Below are 23,266 nucleotides of genomic sequence, written 5' to 3'. Positions count from 1 at the left end.
TGATCGGCAGACCATCTTCCTTGATAAAAATTTTTTTCTCGATTTTATCAAAAAACACCTTAGAGATATTTTATGTTTTAGGAGACGGACTGAGATATTATCTTATATGCATTTCAAGCTCCTGGTCCAACCACTTCATACCGTATTCTGGGCTCATTATGCACATTTTCACAAAAAGTGCCAACTCTTAGCAAGTTTTACCTCAAAATATAATTCAAACTAAGGTTAAACTTTTCAATACTGAATCGACCAATAACCGCTATAGAACAAAAAATTATCAGCGAATTTGAATTGATAAACTGTTATTGAAAAAAAAAATCATGAATTTGCAAGAAAATTTCACTTTTCGTCGCCTCCGCATAATCACACAACTTTCAGTAAAGCGCCCGTGACTTCGCACAAACAGAGAAGATATTCCATTACGCGACTGAAAAAACGGCAATATTCCACGCGCTTTCAGTATGTCCCAGTTGTGTTCCTCGCTACAGTGGTTTTAGCGTAGCGCGCGCTTTTCGATCGTGCCTATAGGGCCGGAGACCGGCAGTGGAGCGTGTTGCTCAATGAACAGTCGCTGGTGATGCCCAGGGGTGCCACCGCGAAGTACGTAGAGGCCTGGGGAAGAGTGCGGGATCACGGCGTTCAGTGACCGGTACGGGCCGTTGAAGCCTAAGGGTGCTGGACCAGAAGAAGCGAGCGTAGCCTTCTATTACGAGCCCCGGTGGAGAGACGTGCTCGGTGACTCACAATAGACGAGCCCTAGCACCATCGTCTGCTGTCTTGAGCTGGTTAGCGGATGTCGCTGCCCGATAATAGTCGTCGTTCTGAAATTTAGGATGGCAGGAAGCCGAATTGTACACCGGACTGAGGTGTTCGTTGTCCAGGTCACCAAATGTAGAGGTGGTGGTGTCCCTCTACATGAGTCCTGACAGGCGATGATGGAATGTGACGGAGGGGCGATGACGGTGGCCTGTCTCCATAGCCACGCCGGTTGAACTTAAAGGGGCCGTAAACAGGTACACAAGGGGCCCATTTCTTTGTGTTATATTATTGAAACTTAGGCAGTGAAAACTCCTTGCAATTACTAACGCTCAAAAACAAAAGGCGCTTGCATACGAATGAAATATTCACTGCACTCTTTCGCATTGTAGCTCCGCCCCACGCTCTAACTTTACGTCATTTTGACGTAGCGCTTTGCTCACCAATTACGATCGAGTGTTCCACGTATGATTTTATTTCAAATGCGGAATTGGACTAGATGAACGTGAATCCTCTTCTGTTCAAAATCTAAACAGTTACAGCCTCTAAGTGAAACAGAAATGCGTTTAATTTATGTATCATACGCGCACTACGTTTTCTGGGCAGTAGCACGCAGCACACCACGAGCGCGAATGAATATCCGGGACTACAGTTCCGGAATCTTAGGTAGGTGCGCGATGGGACATCTTCGTCATCTTCGAATGGTTCCGTCAAATGGCCTGCCGTACTTTGGCTTGAGCCACGCGGCATCGCGTCACCAGCTCGCGTGGAACAGTGGTTAGTGTGTTGGCCATGTCATGTCGTGACTGGGAGGAACCCGGGTTCGAATCGCGTCATGTGATAGCAGCCCAACTGTTGACGTTTGCGACAACGGGAGATGTTGAACATGCCATGACGTTGAATTTCGGAACCACGGAGCGCAAAATGTAGTTCCACACAAACAAACTGAGCGCTCTGACTCACAGCTGATAATGAAGTATGTTTATTGCTGGTAATTTGAAACGTCATGTGCGCAGCTCGGCCCCCCGATTGGACGGCAAAACGCTACGTAGCCATGTGACGTATGCGTGGTGGAGAGAGGCTCGCTGGTTACTCATCTTTGAAAGCAGTTATATGGGTCACCGAGCTGGCACGGGCCAGACCAAATGTATATTTGGGTATTATGATCTGCGTTCTTTCATAGGGTATCATTATTTCTGAAATGTTTGGTGGCCTGTTTACGGCCCCTTTAAGTACGAAGGGGGTTGCGTCAGGACAGGAGCCGCCGATATCTCAGAGACTGTTCTTCTTCTGGGCAACGGTCTGTTCGAAATATCGGCGGCTCCTGTCCTGAGGCAACTCCCTTCGAACTTCTGTACCGGTTCGCTGGATTTCTACGCATCTACCGTGGAAGTGAAGAACTGTGACAAGAAACACCTCAGAATTTTCCCAGAAAAAAGATGCGGGGGTCGAGCAGGGTCTCTGGACGTTTTAGCGTGGAATCTCCCTACAGTCAGTGAGCCATTGGTGAACACAACAAGAGGGGTGGGAAAACTGAAAGTCCATGGGTACCGCGAGCCCCTGAAGAGGCTCAGGGACGCCCCGACACTGGGGCGCCATCCCCGGCTGCCCCACACTCTCGCCCTCCCTGTATTGATTCTGTATTCCCGAGATTTGCCCAATAATTAAAGACGAAAATTAAAGAACAGAACTGGCAACTTTATTTCGAGATGATTAATGTGGGCTTCATCGCCAGGGGAGCTAGATACTGTACTCTACGTTGGTGGTGACGTGGGGGGACATTTTTGGACGCAAAAAGAGTAAAAGCAGTAAAAACACAGACGTTATCTTGACGGAGCAACTCTTCACTTCAGTGTTTCGTACGTATTTAATCAAATTATTTTTAGACTACTCAACTTTCATTGCGCCTTCGGTCGATTACCCATTTATGTGATGTTGCAAACCTAACATTGCATTTAAGGGAGTATGTCAGTAGGACGCCTTCTGGACGCCATTGTATTATTCGGGAAGGCATTGCTATCCTGCACATGTACGAGGACATACATTATAAAATGCAGCGGCCTATATCCATGAGAGTGATAAGAACGCCAGTTGAAAACACCAGGCTGGCATCAGTTTGCAAATCCAGGACCAATCAAAGACACAGCAGAAGGTCATTCGCAAAATCTTGCTGCCCGATATCGTTCCCAATATTTGTCTTTTTTTTGTTTTTTTTTGTTTTATTGTTGTTGTATTGGTCCTTGCAACTGGCCAGGCCAGGTTGCAATTGTCGTATGGGGGCCAATATTAGTTCCCAATATTGGACTTTTGTTGGTTCAATACTAGTGATGTTGCTTCTGCTGAGTGGGAGACATTTACTCAGGATGATCGTAGAGTTGTTAGGCCTCTGTTTTGTTGTCGGAAGTGTTGAGTGTTTGGGGGTTAGCTATAAAAGGAACAGCGGTGTAGAGTCATATGGTGACTGCCGCTCTCACGAGCTGCGCAATGGGCTCGCCTTGAGAATAAGTGTGTAACATTGTTTCTTGTCTCTTGGCCACGACCATATACTTGCAAGCCACGACTTTTATTGTAGAGCTAGCGCCCTGGGTTAACGACAGAGGGCGAATTCGCTGGAACTAAGTTGCTAGACGTTATAAAAGTTTGAGCACTATATAATTGCCCTCCAAGTTACCACTACAGAAAGAGAGAGAGATTATGGGTTTAATGGCACAAAGGCAACAAAGGCCATAGAGCGCCAAAACTATGGTGAGTATGTGAGAGATGATGATGATGATGTGAGAGAGAGAGACAGAAAAAGAAAAGACACACAGAAGAGAGACACATCTTCAGGCCATACTGTAATCAGTGTTATGGACATGTAGACGGTATTTCTTGGCTCTGTTGTCCTTGAGAAGCCGTCAGTGGTAGCCATTCACAAGTCATTGAGAGTTGTCAGATTTTCAATATTTATATTTCCACCAGAAGGAGATGACGCCTTAGCTGTAGAAGCAGTATGCCTGCATCACCAGAGGAAACGGAAGCGACGTCTTCGACTTTTCCCACAAAGGATGTCGCAACAGCAAAGAGCAATGCTCTGGGTGTCAAACATGTACGACTGTAGGAGAAAAAAGAAGACAGCCCATTAACCAAATAATGCTGGTAACATTTCGTTGCTCTGCAGAGATTCACACAAAGGGCAGGCACAAATGGACGAGGCGAGACTTATCTCACTGATTCAAATTCTGCCACTGCCTGGCACTTTCGACGACTGCCATATCAAAGTGACTCGCTCAGTTCTACAGAGTAAGACATCCGCCACAAATGGCCTACACCCAGATTCCTAGACTATCTTTTTTTCTTTCTGTGTTCTATAAGAAAATTATATAAACCAGGACGGACAAACACGGACGTTTCTGCGGTCGTTTTAATATGAATTCCGACCAACTTGCCTGATTTCCTACACTTACTGAATTTGCATCCCTTTGCTGTGTGGTGTGGAAATCCACATTTCGTCGGGTGCAAAAAGGACATGCTGCAAGCGTTGTACGTATACCATGCAAATGTTAATGTGCCCTTAGGGCGAGACTATATAGAGAGAGACTATACACCCTATGTTCTACTTGTGATTATCCCATAACGAGAGTTAAATGCATCATCGGCCCCTGATTCGCCACGAGCTCTTGCCCGAGCCTACCAGCCTACCATGATGAAACTAAAATGGCCTAGTCCCACCTTAACAGCGGCTTGGGAGAGGGCAGGGATGGGCAGTATTTAAATACATGGTATTTAAAATAGTATTTAAAATATAAATACATGTATTTAAAATACGTATTTAAATACAGGCAAGAAAAATGTATTTATATTTATAGTTAAATACCGTTTTAGGCATATTTATATTTAAAATACACTTAAATACACATATCTGATCCTCCCGTATTTGTGGGCTTCTCTGGAGTTCCACATTGTTAGCCTACAGTGATGGAGGGTATCTTGGTTAGAGGCTACAGGTCACTCATACCGTGTGTTTGGGGATTTCCGTCCTTCTATAAAACAGCACAATGTGCGAATGAGGGCATTGCCACACCCGTTGCAGCGGGGGTGACTGGACAGGACAGACAGACGGGACAAGAACAGACAACAACGACTTAAAACCAGCAAATGAACACTTTATTCAACATAGAGAAAGTGGAAGAAGCGATAACATGTTCATTAGCTGGTTTTGAATCGTCGTGGGTTCTTGTCCCATTACCGCCCTGTCTAATACCCCCCTCGCTGCTAGTGAGACTCAAGGAGACGTTTACGTTTAATGGAAAGTCAGTCCACGCAAGATGCTGAAATCATCACACTGCATCACGGAAAAATAAAGGAATATGTGGGCATTGTGTGCAGCAGAGATGCATCCATAGGCGGCTCCATTTATTATATAATTTAAAATAATTATGTGCCTGGACGGCTCAAAGTATTTACAGAAGTAGTTACAGTATTTAAATACTGTCTTAATGTATTTATATTTTGTATTTAACTACTTTCATCATAAAGTATTTATAGGCAGTATTTAAATACATGAAAACATGTAGTATTTTGTATTTATATTTAAATACCCGAAAAGTGTATTTATGCCCATCCCTGGGAGAGGGGCAACTTTAAATATATCGATAACGATCAGTTCAGCATCGGGCTCCACATCTGATCTCTGACAAGAAATCAGATTGCGTGACTTTTAGTCTCGCCGGTGCCATCATTGAATACAAGTATGCAACTGTGTATGAGTGTACGCTTCCTTCAACTCAATTTGTCCTCAATTCCCTATTCCCCTCTCTCTGTCTTCCCTCGCACCGTCTACATGTTCATGAAGTTCGTTGTATCAATTAAACGTCTTGCTGGTTTTGAGCCTTCGTGTTTGTGTTTGTTTACGTGTCTTGCCCATCGCTCAGGCTTGCCTATCATGGGTGACGCTTCCTTCTATATTTGTCTCAACTAGTACAACAGACCATGCTTGTATTATGGGTGTTGATGGGCTTAGTAAGAATACTGTTTCTGCGCTTGCGTCATTTAGTTCAATACTTAGTCTAGTCTTCTGTGCAGGCAGATAAGTTCTTAAGTTATATTTTTACGGTAAGAGTTTACCATTGAAGAGAGCATGAGTAGTAAGCGCTGACCACCAAATGCACAAAAATGGCAGTGACTACAACCCCGGTAGCACAAAAGGTCGCAAAATAGTCTTTATTTGGTTAGATTGGGATAGAAGGCGATCAGGACGTCAACGCGACGTCTAGTAGGCGCAATTTAGGAAACGTTTCTAAGACGTACCAATTTTCCGTTTATAATACGTCTTCAGCATCACTGTGAAAGACGTATCCCTAAAGAAAAACCTCCTGTAAAAGTCGTCCATTTATGTTTGCAAGACGCATCGCTTTCTCCGTTTATAATAAGTCTCCGCCTTCTTTGTTAAAGACGTGTGCTAAATAAAAACCTCCCGTAAACGTCGTCAGTTTACATTAGCAAGATGCACACATTTTCCGTTTATAATATGTCTTCGGAATCTCCGTGAAAGACGTATCCTAAATAAAAACCTCCTGTAAACATCGCCCATTTACGTTTGCAAGACGCATCGTTTTTTCCGTTTATAATATGTCTCCCCAGTCTTTGTTAAAGACGTGTGATAAATAAAAACCTCCCGTAAATGTTGTCCGTTTGCGTTTACAGGACGCACATATTTTCCGTTTCTAATACGTCGTGGCATCTCCGTGAAAGATGTGTCCTAAAGAAAAACCTCCTGTAAACGTCGTCCATTTACGTTTGTAAGACGCATCGTTTCCTCCGTTTATAATACGTCTCCGCAGTCTTTGTTAAAGACGTGTGCTAAATAAAAACCTCCCGTAAACGTCGTTTGTTTGCGTTTGCAAGACACACATATTTTCCATTTATAAAAAGTCTTCGGCATTTCTGTGAAAGATGTATCCTATGGAAAACCTCCTGTAAACGTCGTCCGTTTACGTTTGCAAGGCGCATCATTTTCTCTGTTTATAATACGTCTCTGTCGTCTTTATTAAAGACCTGGGCTAAATAAAAACCTCTTGCAAATGTTGTCCGTTTACGTTTCCAAGATGCACATATTTTCTATTTAGAAAACGCCCTCAGTATCTGTGTCAAAGACGTATGCGAAAGGAAAACCTCCTGTAAACGTCGTTCATTTCCGTTTTGCAGATGTGCAGTTTTTCTCTTTCATGTAAGATGTTCCTTCCATCCTTTAACACCTCTGTAAAGACATTAAAGGAAGACTACCTGTAAGCACCTGCTGTTTCCGCTTGCGAGACATATGATCAATTTCTGTTTGTGTCAATTATCTTCTCTCTGTTTGAAGACGCATGCTAAAGAATGTGCTCGAAACATGCCAAGCCAGCCCATTCCGACTATGCCGGTGCCTTCCCTTCGCCCTCGCTCTATCTCTGCGCCTCCGCCTTAGACGCTCCCTCTCCCACGCTCGCCATTTTGAATCTGGCGTGATGGCGTTTGTGAGAAGGTTTTGATTTTTGAGTGTACCGTTTTATCAGCGAGACGGCTTAAAGGAGCATGAAAATGATCGGAATAAAATATGATGGGAGAAGTAGAAATTACGATTCTGAGCCCTGTGATACATATTCGCACAAAAAGTTTGAGCGTAGCGCGCGATCCTGGAGAGCGAGGGAGCTTTGAATCTCGCGGCAGAAATGCCCCCTCACTCGGCTGTCAGCCCCTGACGTCATATGGCCGCACCGTGTTTTTCTTTATTTTTTGCGATTTCTCCGGCGTCGCGGCACTGGCAAGCCGACCGCGAAGGAAGCGTTGTTGCTCATCAGACGCCGTGGAAAGCACCGGTGATGAACTGAACACTCTTTAGGCGACACATTTGCTCTTCTTGACGAAACGTTTTATGGAGTTGGAGGCTAAGCTTCGCGAGCTTCGATTTCGCCACACGAATGTTCCGGAGGCTGGTAAGTGATGCTGCTAACTGTGAACGAACATTCGGATTGAAATATAATGCTTCTTCTTGTTTACAAATGCATAGTCAGGAATACGCGGCACAGTGACGAGTGTTTTCACTTGAAGAGGTTGTCGACCATCATGACCTCTCCTTGTTGTGGTCAACACTATGGGCTCTGAACCGCATGGACACTGGCATCTGAGGCGAAAGAGCGGACCGATGAATGCATAGCTGTGTAACATTGCTCTTACCATATCTTACTGATACCAGGAGGGCAACATCTCCACAAACACAACAACATGAATACTAAAATAAAGTCAGTAGAGCTCATCTGCTAGCCATGTGTGGGAAACCCCAAAACACATGGTCAAATAATTTTTTTTAATGGTCATACGCAGCATACAACCATGACACATGGAATAAATCTCCAACTGACAGGAATGTATTTAGTCGTATCATATATATGCCGCACACACAGGCACAATACTGTTCGCTAATGAACGACACCTCAGCACAATCGGAACAGAAATCACAACCACGTACGATCCACCTCAACCCGGGCTGTCACTGCAACACAGAGGCCTGGCCACAACTTTAACATTGCCCGCAGTCTTGTTTTATGCAAAACGTACGAGACAAATCATGTAAGAAAGCAAGTGAATGTCAAACGCAAATACATAGCAACAGCGTCTCAGTCGGTAAGTTGCCATGATTCCTGAGCTAGCAGACGATTCTGGCGGGGAGCGGACGCTTCTGGCAACCAATGAAGTGCTCGGACGCCTGACGTCACCACACGCCAGACTCGGCTTGGGGGAGACTGTCGCCACGGAGCGCATCGCAAACTAATTTCTCAGGAAATTCGCGCTTTTCGAAGTAAATATTTTGCGTAACAGTTTATGAAGCTAGTATGTTCATATCAAGCGATTCCAAATGATTCCCATGCTTCTTTAAATTGCGCTCAACGTTTGGTACGTACCACTCTATAATTGAACGAAGTAGGGACGAGAGAGAGAGAGAGAGGTTATGGGTTTAATGGCACAAAGGCAACAAAGGCCATGAAGTAGGGACGAAGTAACTCGAATTCGTTTTCCTAGGTAGTGCGGATAACTTTTCTTTGCGAGTAACGTGTGGCTCCGTCCAAGTTCTGAAGGTCGACGTGAAAGGTGTGTACGGTGTATACTAGCTCCTCCTTCTTAGAGGTATCTTCTTCCTGTACATATCTCCCAGTCACTATATCTTGTGGAGTGTGGCTGATTGCTTCCTATTTTTGTGAGCGAGGTGCGAAGCTGAGTCTTTCTGTGCACTAAGGGTAGGGCTGGAAAGAGCAGATGCACTAATTAGCCTGTTCTATAATTTAACGTGAATTGCACTAGAGCCCTGCACCATCTGCGGATGGAAGATGGATTCTGATGGATTCTGATAAAAATTTAGCGCTTCCTGCTGTGTGCGGATCGGATGCGGACATCTCAAACCACGCGAGCACGGGTGAGGTAGAGTTCCATGTGTTGCAGAAGTTTCTCCATATCGCGTTTGTTGAAAGGTATACCTTAGCTTGTCGTCGTGAGTGCTTCCGTGACAGCATGGAGGCATCCAAAATTATACCAACATACGCTTCCTGCGGTATTTCCGTGCCAGCTACCAAATGTGCGGATTTTGCGGATTGGATGCGGATGGTGCGTTTTGCTCAGCGGATCGGATGCGAATCTAAACTGTTGTGTATGTTGCGGATGTGGATCGGACGCGGATAACGTGTGCGCGGATACGGGTCGGATGCTGATGCAAAAAGTTTCATTCATGCAGGGCTCTAAATTGCACCATTTGTACTAGACCTGAAGGCGTCAGACGTCATCACGCTTACATAATATGCTATTTCATCCAGTGCAATGGAAAGAAAGAAGCATTCGCTTGAATTTGTCAGCTGGCAACAAAAATGCAGACACCTTATTCAAGAGGTGTCCCTTCTACTTGGTATCCAAGTCGACTCTGAACGTGGTGCTTGTCCTTCTGGAACCATCAGCGTGCATTCCCAAGATCACTAAAGCTGTGATGTGTCAGTCAATGAACATGTGATGTGTGAAATTCACAGCCTAAGTATGGATGTTTTTCAAACATATAGTAAACATCTTCAAGACACCCGCAACAGATGTCTTGTAAACGTACGAAACACGTCTTCAAGACAGCCACTACAGATGTTTTTTATATGTATAACAGACGTCTTCAGGACTCCCACAACACACATTTTTTACAAATAAAGTAAACATCTTCAAGACAGCAACAACAGACATTTTGTAAACCCATGACAGAAGTCATAGATCATGGTCATAGGTCATGGTCATAGGTCATGACGTCTTCGCCATCTCTGTTGAAGTGGCATCCTTAAGGAAGACATCCAGTAACTATCTTCAGTTCACGTTTGCAAGGCGTACCAACTTTCCATTTATAATACGTCTTCGCCATCTGTGTTGAAGAAGTATCTTAGACAAGGACGATTTGTGTGCACTGACTAAGTTTACTTTCGCTGGACGTATACTGACTGTCTCAAATCAAGAGCAGTAGGAAACACAGGCGTTGAGTTGACGGGGAGATAATACTCTCAGAAATTTCCCAATTCAGTGTTGTTTGTGTGCGTAATTGAAATACACTTAAACATCTCACCCTCCATTTTGCCTCGGAGGCGAGAACGACTATCGAGTTTGCTGGACTTCCTAAGACGAGCAATGTATAGTATCTGTTTTCCCTTTGCATGGGAATAGACCATGGTCTATGGTCACCTCTACGCTCTGGTTCCCCTACGTGTAACGCTGTGGAGGGAGCCTGCTGTTCTTACGGTGGGAGCACCTCTGCTAACGCGGTGCACGCTGGTGAACTGCGTCTTCGATTTTGGCCAAAAGGTCACGTGGCAGTGTTGCTTGCAGTTCTGCTTAGAGAAACGGAAAATGGAATGTGTGGTGACAGTGCCTGAAGTTGAAAAATGAAAAAAGAGGCAGATATCTGCAAAACTGTACCTGGTGGGATTATTAGCTCACCGTCAACTCAACGCCTGTGTTTCCTACTGCTTTTGATTTGAGACAGTCAGTAGGTCCACCGAAAGTAAACTTACTCAGTGCACACAAATCGTCCTCGTCTAAGATACGTCTTGAACACAGATGGCGAAGACGTATTATAAATGGAAAGTTGGTACGTCTTGCAAACGTGAACTGAAGATATTTACAGGATGTCTTCCTTAAAGTAGCACAGAAGTCATTTTTAACACCCAGTTTTCTTCCTATAAAACTGTTAAGTAGACCAGTAAGATGCACCATGCGAAGTAATTTACACCACGGAGTCATAATTATCGCAGAAATTGAATCTGAAATACGCCGCAAAAAGCGACCGTGCGCAACGGTGGTGAAGAGCAGTACCAGCCTGTGATCTGCCTGGAACCGCGCGCTGACGCTATAAGGAGAACGCTCGCTCATTGGCCTAGAGAAATGTTGTCTGCTACTCCGCTGTCGTCTGCTACTCGGCTGTTCGGGGTTCTGATAAAGCCTTTCTCCTTGCTCGGTAATGCTTCGGCCGCTCCTTCTCTCCCCAATTCTCCGGGAAAACTGGCAAAACAGGTTTACGGCGGCAAAGGGACAAGGCGCTGACCCCCACTGACCGGCAAACCAGAACGAGTCTCCTTATGCCGTCATCGGTGACGTGGCATCATACCTCCTCATCCTCGTTATAGCTGGAGTGGCGAGTTAAGGGTGAAGGCGCGGAGCTACGTTTATGTGAGTTTTTTTCTGGGAAACAAATTGCACACATCAAAACCTTTCGCGCTATTCGGTATAATGACACACACACTTTCATCAGATGTCTTAATCTGAAAATTTTTTGGATGGCCCTCTGTACTCCTTTAAGGATACCTCTTCAACACAGATGGCGAAGACGTATTATAAATGGAAACTCGGTACGCCTTGCAAATGTGAACGGAAGACGTTTACAGGAGGTTCCGCTCAAGTAGAAGCAACTTATACAAGATAAACTGCTGCACAAAGCAGACACTGGAAGCACGCTAACAAATGAATAAAGTGACAAACAGCAATAAATTCAAATACTTATTGTAACAAGAATAACTAACAGCCCATAGCAGGTATGATAACAGATATGCTACAAATAGCGTACATGCAGCAACAGTGGCAACACTGAGACGATAATGTGATATCACACAATTTGATGCAAAGATTTGATACATGCATGTGCGAAATCACAAATCACTTCTCAGTCGCTCGTTCTCATATGCATTTAACAGTCCGACAAAGTCCGTCCCGTGCACGCGGGACAATGGCACATCATGAAGGCAGATGAGGTAATTATAGACAAGTATCGGGTCACTATTGCACCTCTTGGTTCAGACTTGGGACTTGAGGATCAACCGTACAGCACACGCCTCTTACCCTTTGTCGTAACAGAGATCATGCACGCGTTCAGAAACAAAATGCATAAGAGAGCACACGACTACACAAATGCAAAGACGCTCACACTTTTATATGGTCGGCGAAGGTAAAATGCAGGAGGAAACATCTAAATTACCAGGCTGCAACAACCGACGTTTCCCAGTTCAAAGCAGTGTTGCCACACCCGTCGGAGGAAAAGTATGGAGATCACTTGTTAAAAAGCATGGAGATTTCCGTAGAAATCTGTAGATCGCAGTAAAACGTACAATTTGCTTAATGAACATCGTCCGTTTTTAGGCCAGGATTTTGTGCGTTTCGTTGTCTCACATTTTCTATTTCGGTTGTTGCATAGAAACAACGGAAATATGTGATGGCAATGTGATTGTGGAGGTGCGCAGAATGTGTTCTCCCTGGGGTTCAAATCCTGGTGCTGGCTCTACTGTTTCGAAAGAACCGAGCAGCAAGCAGTCAGGCAAACCGCTCTGATTTAAAACACTACCACCACCTGATTGTCGGTGTCATGGTCGATGCCAGCAATGCGCCGGCGACTGCGTATCCATTTGCTTCTAGTGAAGGCATCAATTAAGAATAAGAAAAGATTAAGCATCATCATCAGACAAGTCAATACATAAACGGTCTAACCATGATGGTTAGTAGGTACATCGTTTGATTAAGTACGAACACCCTCTGTGCCACGAGTGATGCAAAATATCAAAGACTGTATACTGACAGCCATACTGACACACCACGAAGCAAACATGAAACTAAAACTTCGTTCCGTGTTATTTTTTTTTCTCTCCCGAGAGTGGAGCATCATGAATCGGGCTTCTCGTCACAACGGTTGTCCGAAGATCTGACAACATAGCGTATATGCAGGCTGGCTGGTGCATGAAATCCATGAAACACGCCTGAGTATGGTAACGATCTTTGTGTACATTCGTGTATTTCGTGTATCCCGTTCTCAGGCTTATTTCATGATAGAGTAAAAACATCTGTAGATTTCAGAAATAATCTGTAGGTCTGTAGATGGGGGGGGGGGGGGCTGCCGGAAATCTGTAGATCTTCATACAAATCTGTAGATGTGGCAACACTGGTTCAAAGCAGATTCTAAGTTGATGCCGATGGCGGTTGGTCGCATTTTACGATGAGAGCATTGTGGCTATAGTTTCGGTTTGACAGACTGGGGAAGCTTACGTCTCGCAGCGTAAAGCCAATCAACCTTTCCCTTCTCTTTTTTTTACTTTGCATTGAACATATCCCCCACCAATCAAAAATATATTTTTTTTTCAATCTACTCATATACGTGGAGTTCTGTGGATAACCTCGCACACTTCTGGATATTTATTTATTTGTTTTCTTTCTTTATTTTATTATTTTATTTAGATATTTTATTATATTTGGGCATAAATTATTTCCACACATTTGTGAAATTAATTTCGTCTCTGTTTTGACGTATATAAGCCAACATTATCTTGACAACGTTCACAGCGAAGAATCTCGCACAATCCAGCGTACTCGCTGGAACATCCCATTTCCAGCTCGGCTCCAGCACGGAACCATCCTGGTTTCCGAATGGAAGCTAGATGGTTTCAGAATGGAAATTCAAAAAGCGCTAGACCCAGCATGGAAACAGCCTTGGCCAGCCCAGCTCCAGCCTGGGCTGGCCAGGCTGGTTCCACAGTGGATCCAGGCTGTTTTTTACGAGGGCCAGGGTCGGCATACATCACCACACTCATCATCAAGCATGGCGCTGATCTCAACTTTCACCACACTGCTTTCCTGGAGCTGGTAAACCGCAACAACCTCCCTCGCAGCTCCTCACAGCCAGGGATCGGAACCGGTAATTTTTTCGGTCCGGTTCGGGTTCGGGTTCAGGCATATTGGTTCGGTTCGGGTTTAGCTCCGCTGAACCGAGATTATCAGCTTGAACCGGTTCAGGTATATCGGTTGGGTTCGGGTTCGGCTCAGGGAGAATCCCCCCCCCCCCCCGCACATACACAGACAAAAAAAAAAAATCTGTCAGCGGTCGGGGCATTTACAGGGATTGGAACAGTTACTTTTTTCGGCCTCGGTTTAACCGGTCCACGGGCAGTAACTTTGCTACGTACAAGCTAGCTTACTCTCACCGCACACGATTGTAAGAGAAAGGCGTGAGATAACCGTTCAGGTGAGCAAAAAAAAAAAAAAAAAAGGTCGGTCAGTAGTACAATTAATTCACCTCTGAACCGATTCCCGAACCGGTAACCGTATCAATTTTTTTCGGTTCAGTTCCGGTTCGGCTCAGCACAAGCAAAAAAATCGTTCGGGTTCGGTTCGGGTTCGTCAGAAAATAACGGTTTTTCCGGTTTTCGGTTCGGGTTCAGTTTCGGTTCCGATCCCTGCTCAGAGCACCATGGCGTACATGGCAATCTGACCCTCATGCCCATAAGCAACGTCAACAGCAACTGCAACAAACGTGAGCCTGAGCCCCAATCTGCACCGCGACATCACCCAACATCTCTCCCACCTGAAGAGTCATCAACCTCCCTCAAGAAGCTCCTGCACACATCTCTCTGTGGCCAGGCAGGCGACTACCTATAGTGGCATGTCTGCTCCTGACACAGAAAATGACATTGAAAACGTGCCTCTGCATCCGTGCGCTTCTTATGGTGTTGGCTTCACAGTTCATGGCTTCCGCGTTTCGGACGTCGATGACTTGATCACGGCATTGAGAGCGCCTTAATCTTCCACGGAAGTTCTTTGTTTCCGCTGGGTAGTTCCATTTTTAGTCGACAAACGGGCTCCGAGAGCCCCCATTGACTTTTGCCGAAAATATTTGCTATGTACCGCACAAGTGGGAACAAAATAGCGCAAACCCCATTTCAGTATGATTTCCGGTTGCCAACCCAGCAGGTTTTGACTGGAGTGACTTTTTTTCAGCTTTGTTAGGCTGTAACATTGAAACTGACTTTACATGCAAAGCAAAAGTTTTTCTCTTGAAGAATGCATACAAAGGCTCATCTCTAATACATTAAATATTTGAAGTTCTGTCAGAAAAGTACGGAAAAAAGTTCACGAAGATGCTACACCGTGACGGCAGGATATCACGCTCCACGTGACCTTCAGACGCCACTCGAAGCTGAAAATATTTATGCGCGCGCTTCTCCTGCTGTCTCATTGGATGCCGCCAATCTTTGCCTCCTGGGGCCCCCCGATAACGCGTGCGCTTGGAGACTGGGAGGTCCGCGGTTCGAATCCGCGGGCCGGCTGTGCCGTCTGGGGTTTTTCCTGGGTTTCCCTCAGATGTGTAATAGGCGTATGCCGGCACAGTTCCCCTGAAGTCGGCCCATGGACGCAGCTATCCTCCCCCCGAGCGGATTCCGCTCGGTCTTCCACTTCACCCTTTCCTCTCCTCCTCTCCACCACCTTTCCCTTCCCGAGAAACATGCCGCCTAATCAGGCAGGCAGACCTCTCGGGTTCCTCCCAACGACACTCCTCCTCCTCCTCCAAGACGTCTCTATTTTCATAGCGTTTTTCTTCCTAACGGTAACATTGTGTGAACTAATTTTGCTTGAATTGCACTAATTGAAACATGGACTTTCATTTGAGGGCAAGTTGCTTTTGCATTTTGGTGCCCCTTTAAGTATCATCGCCTGCAGACAAGGAACCCCAGCACATCTTCAGTGAAGCACATGAATGGAAACGCAGCTCAAGCCATTCTGCTCGAGTTCATCTACTTCGCTTTTACACAGCCATATAGTTGTGACAAGCCCTACGCGGTCGGTAAACACACCAACTTTTTTTTTTAAATTCCGTGTCAGCGCCGCGAAGCAACTGTGGCTATGAGCGGCGTACAGACATGGGCAGATGGAGGGAGGACAGCAGGAAGGAGTGGGGGACAGAGGGGTTAGTATGCGTCCTGGGCCGACTTCAGGGGGAACTGTGCCGACATTCATCTGAAAAGTCTTCGGAAAACCCAGGGAAAACCTCAGACAGCACAGGCGGGGACAGGATTCGAACCCGTGTCTCCTCCCAGTCTCGGCGTGGAAGGCGGCCACCCTAACCACTATGCCACGGGAGCTGGTCACAAACGCCCGCTCATGAGAATGTATACGATAAAGTTGCGTGGAACACAGTGCAACGTTTCTGGCCGTATGAGCACGTTCGCCGCGAACGTACAGGTGACGTTTCATGACATGATCACAATCTCCACGACCTGGAAGAACAGCGCTCCCGATGGTCGCCAATAGGGCGCTCACTGATTGGACTTTCCAGTGGGGCGATTCCGGCATACTCTAAATATCAGGCTCCTGGTCTTGTCATGTCTTGCGCAGAAGCAACTTCAATGATTCGCACTGCATTTTCGGCGTTCACGTTGCAGTTGCTGATGAACAAGGAGTACAACGGCGCTATAATTTTGACACTGCTTGGACGGATACAACGTCCTCTCTGAGCTCTCGCGAACGCGACATTTGTGCAGGGTGTTTGTATATTCACATCAAAGTTCCCTAGGGACACGTGCAGACGTGTCTTAATGTATTCTGCGTGCGAGAATACTGCTGCGGAAAAAGTTCATGTACAGACATGGACTTTTCAGCAGACAAGGTCGCGCAACACAACACACATGGAAGCACTCAGCATGCATGCCAGTTACAGCAACTGATGTGTACTACTTGTTACCGCAAAGTTTATCCTACAGTTGAGGAAACATCATATGTCAGCCTCATGGAAAATATTGGAAATACAAGGCCATGTACTCGCGCAGTTCTGTTCTCACAATATATTCTTTGTTAACCAACTGTGATGTTTCAATTCTCCACCATGCTACTACATACCCATTGAGAAAGGCCATGCCACGCACATTGGCTCGTGGTTTCGTGGGGAACATTTATACCAAATGATACACAGATATACTTGTGCCCAATAGACTACGCTATCCTTAGGCCTCAGCTTTTTCAAGAGTATAGTTAAAGTGATACCTCGAAAAATAGTGTGTAATTTGTGCAGAAAAGACGCAATTAATTATTAAAGAGGACGCACATTGCTAGCACTTGCAGATAACACTTACAATCAAAATTGAGGAAGCGATGAGGCACCCTTTGATATAGACATCCAAGCTAATGGGGAAGAAGACAGTGGCTACCCCATTGGTCCTTATCTCTGCCACTGTAGTGCCAGCCATAGTTTGCACCTGAAAAGATGCAGTCAAATGTGGACAGACTTTGTACTTTATAGTGCTATCCACGGTGATTCACAAAGGTATCTCATCCTACACTTCGTTGTCATGCCTGGTCGAAACATTTTGCTGCCAACCGCAAACCTACTTTTTGAACGAAACAACTTTTATTCGAGATTTTTTGGAGTACCGCGTGTTTCCTTTTAAGTATCCTTAAGGGCACACCCGGCAGGTCCTATGCAAACCATGTAAAGAAGCCTGAATTTAAGACCCATTTCCTTTTGAACTGGCTGAACGGAACCCTATCGTGTCTTGATTTTTTTTTTCATACTTTATGCCTTCTAGAATTTACTGCACTCTAGAAATAACTGTACCAGAACTACATTTTTCGTTCACTCAGGTCATCTGTCACCAAAGAATATGGCCTACTACAGATGACATAATGACAGTAATTGAGAAATAACGTTATTCGCATGAACTTAAATTCACGAAAAGTGTTCCTTGCCTTGAGTATTGTGGTTTCATAGGGGCATGGGGCTAATAGATGGCTGCTGTTTGCCTGGGATGTTCTGTGTTGAATCAGTGTACATAATGTCGCATGTAAAGATGTAATTTTTGATTATGTAAGACTATACTAAAACGTCCTCAAATGAACACATTATGTACCTATGCACTACACCGTTCATTTGGGCCAATTTTCAAGGAACTGTTTTTTGTTGTTGTTGCTGTTGTTATATGCAAGGCTAGCGGAGAACTAGTCCGTTTACATCAGCGATTCCCACGGGCAGTGTACTGTATTAGAGCACTGCACGGGCCGACTTTTCCGGGCCCGACCCGGCCCGACCCGGCCCGACCCGGGCCCGGACCTTCATATTTTTATGCGGCCCGGCCCGGTGACCCAGTGACTAGAGCCCGGCCCGGCCCGGCGTCTAAGCAAATAGAGCCCGGCAGGGCCCGGCCCGGTGACCCGGCGAGTAGATCCCGGCATAGTATTTCCAGCCGCGACCTACGCGTTTCTGGCGATTATCAAACAAATTTATAAGTAAATTTAGAAGGAGAGAAGACAAACATACAAGTGATGGCGGTTTAACACCGTAACCGCACGAGACCAAATTAAATCCAGAACGCACGGGGCGTTATCGTTACACTGTCAAGATTTTGCGGAGATCGAGCATGCTGTCGACAAACTGCTTCTCCCAGTCCCTATCCCTCTCACCAAGCTTTGCCAAAGTGATTGTGAAATATGTGAGGAGTGAGGAGCAATGTAAAAGTGGCTTGTTCTAATGTTCTAGAGGGTCGAATCATATGCATAATGCAGTACCCTTGCTTGTCTTTGCAAAATATGCACAGGAATGACGCAAGCGCATGATGATATGAACTAATGCATCTCCAATGTGTGGAATTAGCTGGGTGGCCCTGCCGGGCCTGACTCTCGGGAACATATTTGTCGGCCCGGGCCCGGCCCGGCCCGCGGTGCTGGCGTATTTTGTCGGCCCGGGCTCGGCCCGGCCCGGGGCACACAGCCAATAACAAGCCCAGCCCGGCCCGCGGGCCGGGCCGGCGGCCCGGGCCCGTGCAGTGCTCTATACTGTATACAGGAGATCGAAGTGTGGTACGGAAAAGATTGCATTTTTCTGCATTTCCGTGATTAGCCGGTATGATTCAGTACAGGCAGTATGTTTCAACCAACTCATTTCGTTCTATCTCTGTTGTGCGACCAACGACATTCAAATTTGTAGCGAGGTTTTGCCATGTACTGTAAGTCATTTTATCAAAATGTACTTGAAAAACATTCTGTTTCTGGAATGGAACTACAAAATTTGCCACGGCAATAACGTCGTTTGCCAGAAAGAGAAAGTTTTTTTCAGGTCAGATTTGCCCCATTCTGTTCCTGAATACAACATTCCCTACTACAACACTATTGAAGTTGGTAACATAATGATAACTACTATGGTAATTTGCCAGCCTCCCTGTTAAATCTATCAGTCTCCCTCTCCCCCCAATGATGAAATTCCCCAATCATTATCATTAAAAACAAAGTTGTCTTGGAGTGTCCCAAGGCCTGCTTTCGCATCTTGTTCAGCGGCTAACATTGTATTGGGGTACAGTAGAAAATGTACCTTCTAATCAGAAATGCATTTTCTGTCTGTGGGAAAAAGGGTTACGCTGACGTAACACACTTCGGAGCTCTATTGACGCGATTGAATTGGCCTCAATTACAATAGTGGATAAAACCAATTCTACGTGGAAAAGCTGCCTATAAGAAGAATAATGTTGATTTATGTTTTCCCACAGCGTTCCCTCTATTTTTGATATAGTTAGTGCAACAACCCGTATATTCCCTTTTATACCACTTTGAAGTTGCGAAATGCTTATCAGCTACAGCTAACTGTTGTGCTTGCATGTCAAAGTCGTAATTTGGGTAGCCGGACCAAAGGTTGTTCAAACGTGCAGCCAGTTTAATCTCTGCAGTATTGACGTTGAATTAACGAATCTCCCATCATGAGAACGTGCTTTAAAGAGAAAAAAAGTCTCACACAAACAAGAGGTCTTGTCCTTAATTGTTTCTTTGTGTCAGTTCTCACATGGCGACGCCTAACGCGACGTCGTGAGTGGGCGGAAATAGACGCGCATTTCCGGCGTTGGGAGAGGAGAGACGTCGAGACCCAGGTCCCCAAACTCACCTCGGAAAAGCGTGCAACGAAGAAGGCCGCCACTAGATACCCCACTGTTGCCGTTCCGGATCACTTCAGCGCGCTAAGTTTAGCGGCAAAATGTTTTTGCTGTTTCTGCGAATGAATCTAGTCTTTATACGTCCAAATAAAACGCCTATAACAACTTTCTGTGTCGTGTTTCACTTTTTGGTCCCGTTTTTAAACGTGTTGAGCCATCGGAAGGATCTAGTGCACTGCGGCATGCATCACATAGCGTACCTGTCGTACCAGGCGCCGCAGGCGCAGTCGTCCATTTCTCCTTCGGTGACTTGGCCTGGCTTGGATTGTGCTTCAACTGGATCCTTAGCGCGCTACAATCAAACGCAAGCCAACGTCTGGTAACAATGGGGTATCTAAGGGCGGCTTCCTGCATTGCATGCATCGGGATAGGAACAAATACATGGGAAAATGGCGACCTTGGGGGACCTGTCGAGACCGATGCCTTTCACGACGTCGGCGAGAGGTGAGGAGAACTATATATTGGCGACCGATAAGGTAGCAGAGAAAGGTAACGCCTCCTGAGTTTTCGTCTGCTTTGGACAACAGAATGTCATTGTGGTGGGAACATGAAAATCGTGCGCTCTTACGGGGCGGCGGAAATGCGCCTCTACTTCCACCGCCCGTTCACGATGTCGCGTCGGGCGTCGATAAATGAGAACTGGCCCTTTCTCGCTTTCATGCACGGTTTCTTCTTTCTGGTTGTATGGTACCAACTCCCTGCTTTCTAAGCATTATCACTAAGATCACTTACGGGTAGTTTAGCACATAGAGACAAGAGAAACTGAAACCGGCACCGTCGTGAGGCCATAGAAAATAACATACGAAAACCGTGGCACTAGTGAGCATGTCGCCGATTTGCGACGAACGTTGCCGCCGCCAACGACGCTGTCGTCTCAAAAATTCACGTTGACGCCGCCGGCCAAAAATTGGCCGAGCGCCGCCGCCGAGAGGAACAGCCTCCGCGCACACCTTTATCTGAGCTGGGAGCAATTAATAAAATTAGCGGAGTATAGGCTGTTGTTGCCGAAATATTTGTACCAGCTTAGTCTTCGTCGTAAGGTTACAAGAACAAAAAGAGCGACTGCGCATGTATACTAGCGCAGTGTACAACATATTAGGCAGGGTGTCTTGACAACAAATCAGCTACGTCTTCTTTTTTATATTCTCGCTTATCTGGTCACGTGAGCCATGTTCGCATTATACTTGTTCCAAGCACTGTAACAAACCTTGAATACTGTCACATTCCTGTAGTTGAAGTAGTCAGGAAGAGCTGGACCAATCAACTTTAGTGCCGCCGTACCCCTTGCATCACGGATAGTCAGGGAGGTACCCCATATGGAACAGTCCTCCGAAATAAATGCTATTCTTCTTCCAGGAGGACCTTCGATCTCCATCTCCTACAAGGATAGGAAATGTAATGAAAATAGAATACGATCTCTTGGGGGGTGGGGGGCTTTGAGTATAACACTGTCTGCCTAGGTCACCTCATTCGTACAGTGAGAAAGAAAAAAATTATGGTATCGTCTACGCAAGATACAACAAACCAGGCACCGAGCAAGCCCAAAGACTTATACTCGAATAACAACGGAGGCACACAAACACATTGAGCAGTCACCACCGTGTACACGTCTGTGGGGGAAAGCCCCCCCCCACCACCACCACCACCACCACCTATAGGGGAAAGAAGGGGTTGTTGTTCTGCTGAGCAACATCCTCATCGCTGCCAATGCATTTCAATGAGACCATTTAATCATGCTAGAGCCTATGCAGGTGAAGCAGAGCCGTCGCGGGGGGAGTTTGAGCCCAGAGCAGAGCAAATCTGAAGCGCCCCCCCCCCCCTCCCTCACTGGACTGCCGTCGGAAGCCTTGTAAACAAAGAAGAGAAAACGCCAAATGTGTCCCGAAGGCCAGAAATGCCTACTTATCGCCTTTCTCATGCCTATGATAAGGGCGACTTGCGATAATTGTACATGACGCCAGTTCTGTCTTGCCTGCTGTGATATCAGACGTTCCAAAGTGCTTACCTGTGCAAGACAACAGCAGAAACAGCCCTTGAGACCGCTTTGAAGTCGGACAGGGCGGTGGAAGACCATCACAAGACCATACGGGTGTGACATCGACATAGTGAAGGATCGATTTGGAGTTCCGAGGCATCCCACACAGTCTGAAGAAGGCACTGGACAAAATAAGTAATGGAACAGAACATTACATAAGAATAGTTGACGATGCCAACTCACCCTGCCCTATTTGAAAAAGAAAAAGCCTAGATCAACCATAGAAACAGCCCTCATAGCTGCTCCCAGGCTGAAGCTGCACTGGCCATGGCTGTTTCCATTTTGGGGGCAATATCGTATGAATCCTCGATGTTCAATAGAAGCGGCCTCAATTCTCTACCCAAGGCTATATAGGATATCTAGCAAGGACCGCTGTAACCACGTCAGAAATGTGACCTTCCAACCGGAACGCTGGATGGTGAGAAACTTTGATGCACTTGTGGATGTTGGCAGGAGTTGAAAAAGCAGCCGCACAAGTGGCATGATACGTATCTTCGTCTTGGGGCACTGCCCTAAGCAGACAGGAGGCCCTAGACGTACAGGGGGGGGGGGGGGGGGGCTTTGTCAGCGGCTTTCTTTAAGCAGGGCTCGGCAGGCACCGGAACACAGCTGAGGGATGGCAGGACTCCTTTCTTCTGGACGAGGCTGACAGCCTCTTCAGGCACCATTCCTAGACAGGAAGACGACTGCTCGTCGTCATTAGAGTTGTGGTGGCACGGAAGTCCGTAAGTTTTGCATACCTTACTTTCGTGATTCTTCATGGCTGCAGAGCAGTGTATAGGGAGAGCTTGATCATTGGGCGGAGCTTGACGTCACAATGTGTCACTTGACGCTACGTGGTTGACGGGAAAGCAACACCCTCAGAGTGAACCACAATTTTCGCCTTCATTCTTACCGGCGCGTTGGTTGACAGCCAACAGCTGTCCTTATCTTATATGATGAAAACTGAAATTTATCTTTAGTGTGTCGCGACGTGAGGAAAGGAGTCGCGAACAAGCAGCAGGAAGAATAGCCAGTTTACTGGGCATGAGCGCGACTTGAATGAACGCGGGTGGAAGAATGATGATGCGTGCCCGATGAGCTTGGCTAGTCACGAGAGGCGTGGCCTAGCATCTCGTCAGCTACAGGTACCCCCCTCCGGACCGTAAGCCGGCGAGGAATGAGACGGACAGAAGCTGAGCCGGGTGCCCAACGCACCGGACGTGGCGGATGAACCTGTGTA

General features: G+C 46.2%; 1 protein-coding gene across 1 annotated transcript in view; it reads right to left on the bottom strand.

The window, feature by feature from the left end:
• Positions 1–8,081: 8,081 nt before the first annotated feature.
• LOC135399605 (phospholipid scramblase 4-like) overlaps positions 8,082–23,266 on the bottom strand; it is a 34,273-nt gene continuing 19,088 nt past the window's right edge. Inside the window, exons 2-5 of the mRNA XM_064631332.1 lie at positions 22,015–22,166; positions 21,217–21,387; positions 17,169–17,291; positions 8,082–9,014 (exon numbers count right to left, since the gene is read on the bottom strand). Coding sequence (XP_064487402.1) covers positions 9,003–9,014; positions 17,169–17,291; positions 21,217–21,387; positions 22,015–22,113 — 405 coding nt within the window. The 5' untranslated portion in view covers positions 22,114–22,166 and the 3' untranslated portion in view covers positions 8,082–9,002. The remainder of the gene's footprint in view (positions 9,015–17,168; positions 17,292–21,216; positions 21,388–22,014; positions 22,167–23,266) is intronic.

This window comes from Ornithodoros turicata, chromosome 7 (assembly GCF_037126465.1).
Source record: "Ornithodoros turicata isolate Travis chromosome 7, ASM3712646v1, whole genome shotgun sequence".
Lineage (NCBI taxonomy): Eukaryota > Metazoa > Arthropoda > Arachnida > Ixodida > Argasidae > Ornithodoros > Ornithodoros turicata.
Note: the sequence above shows the minus strand (reverse complement) of the source record. Positions and strands in the feature narration are given on the sequence as shown.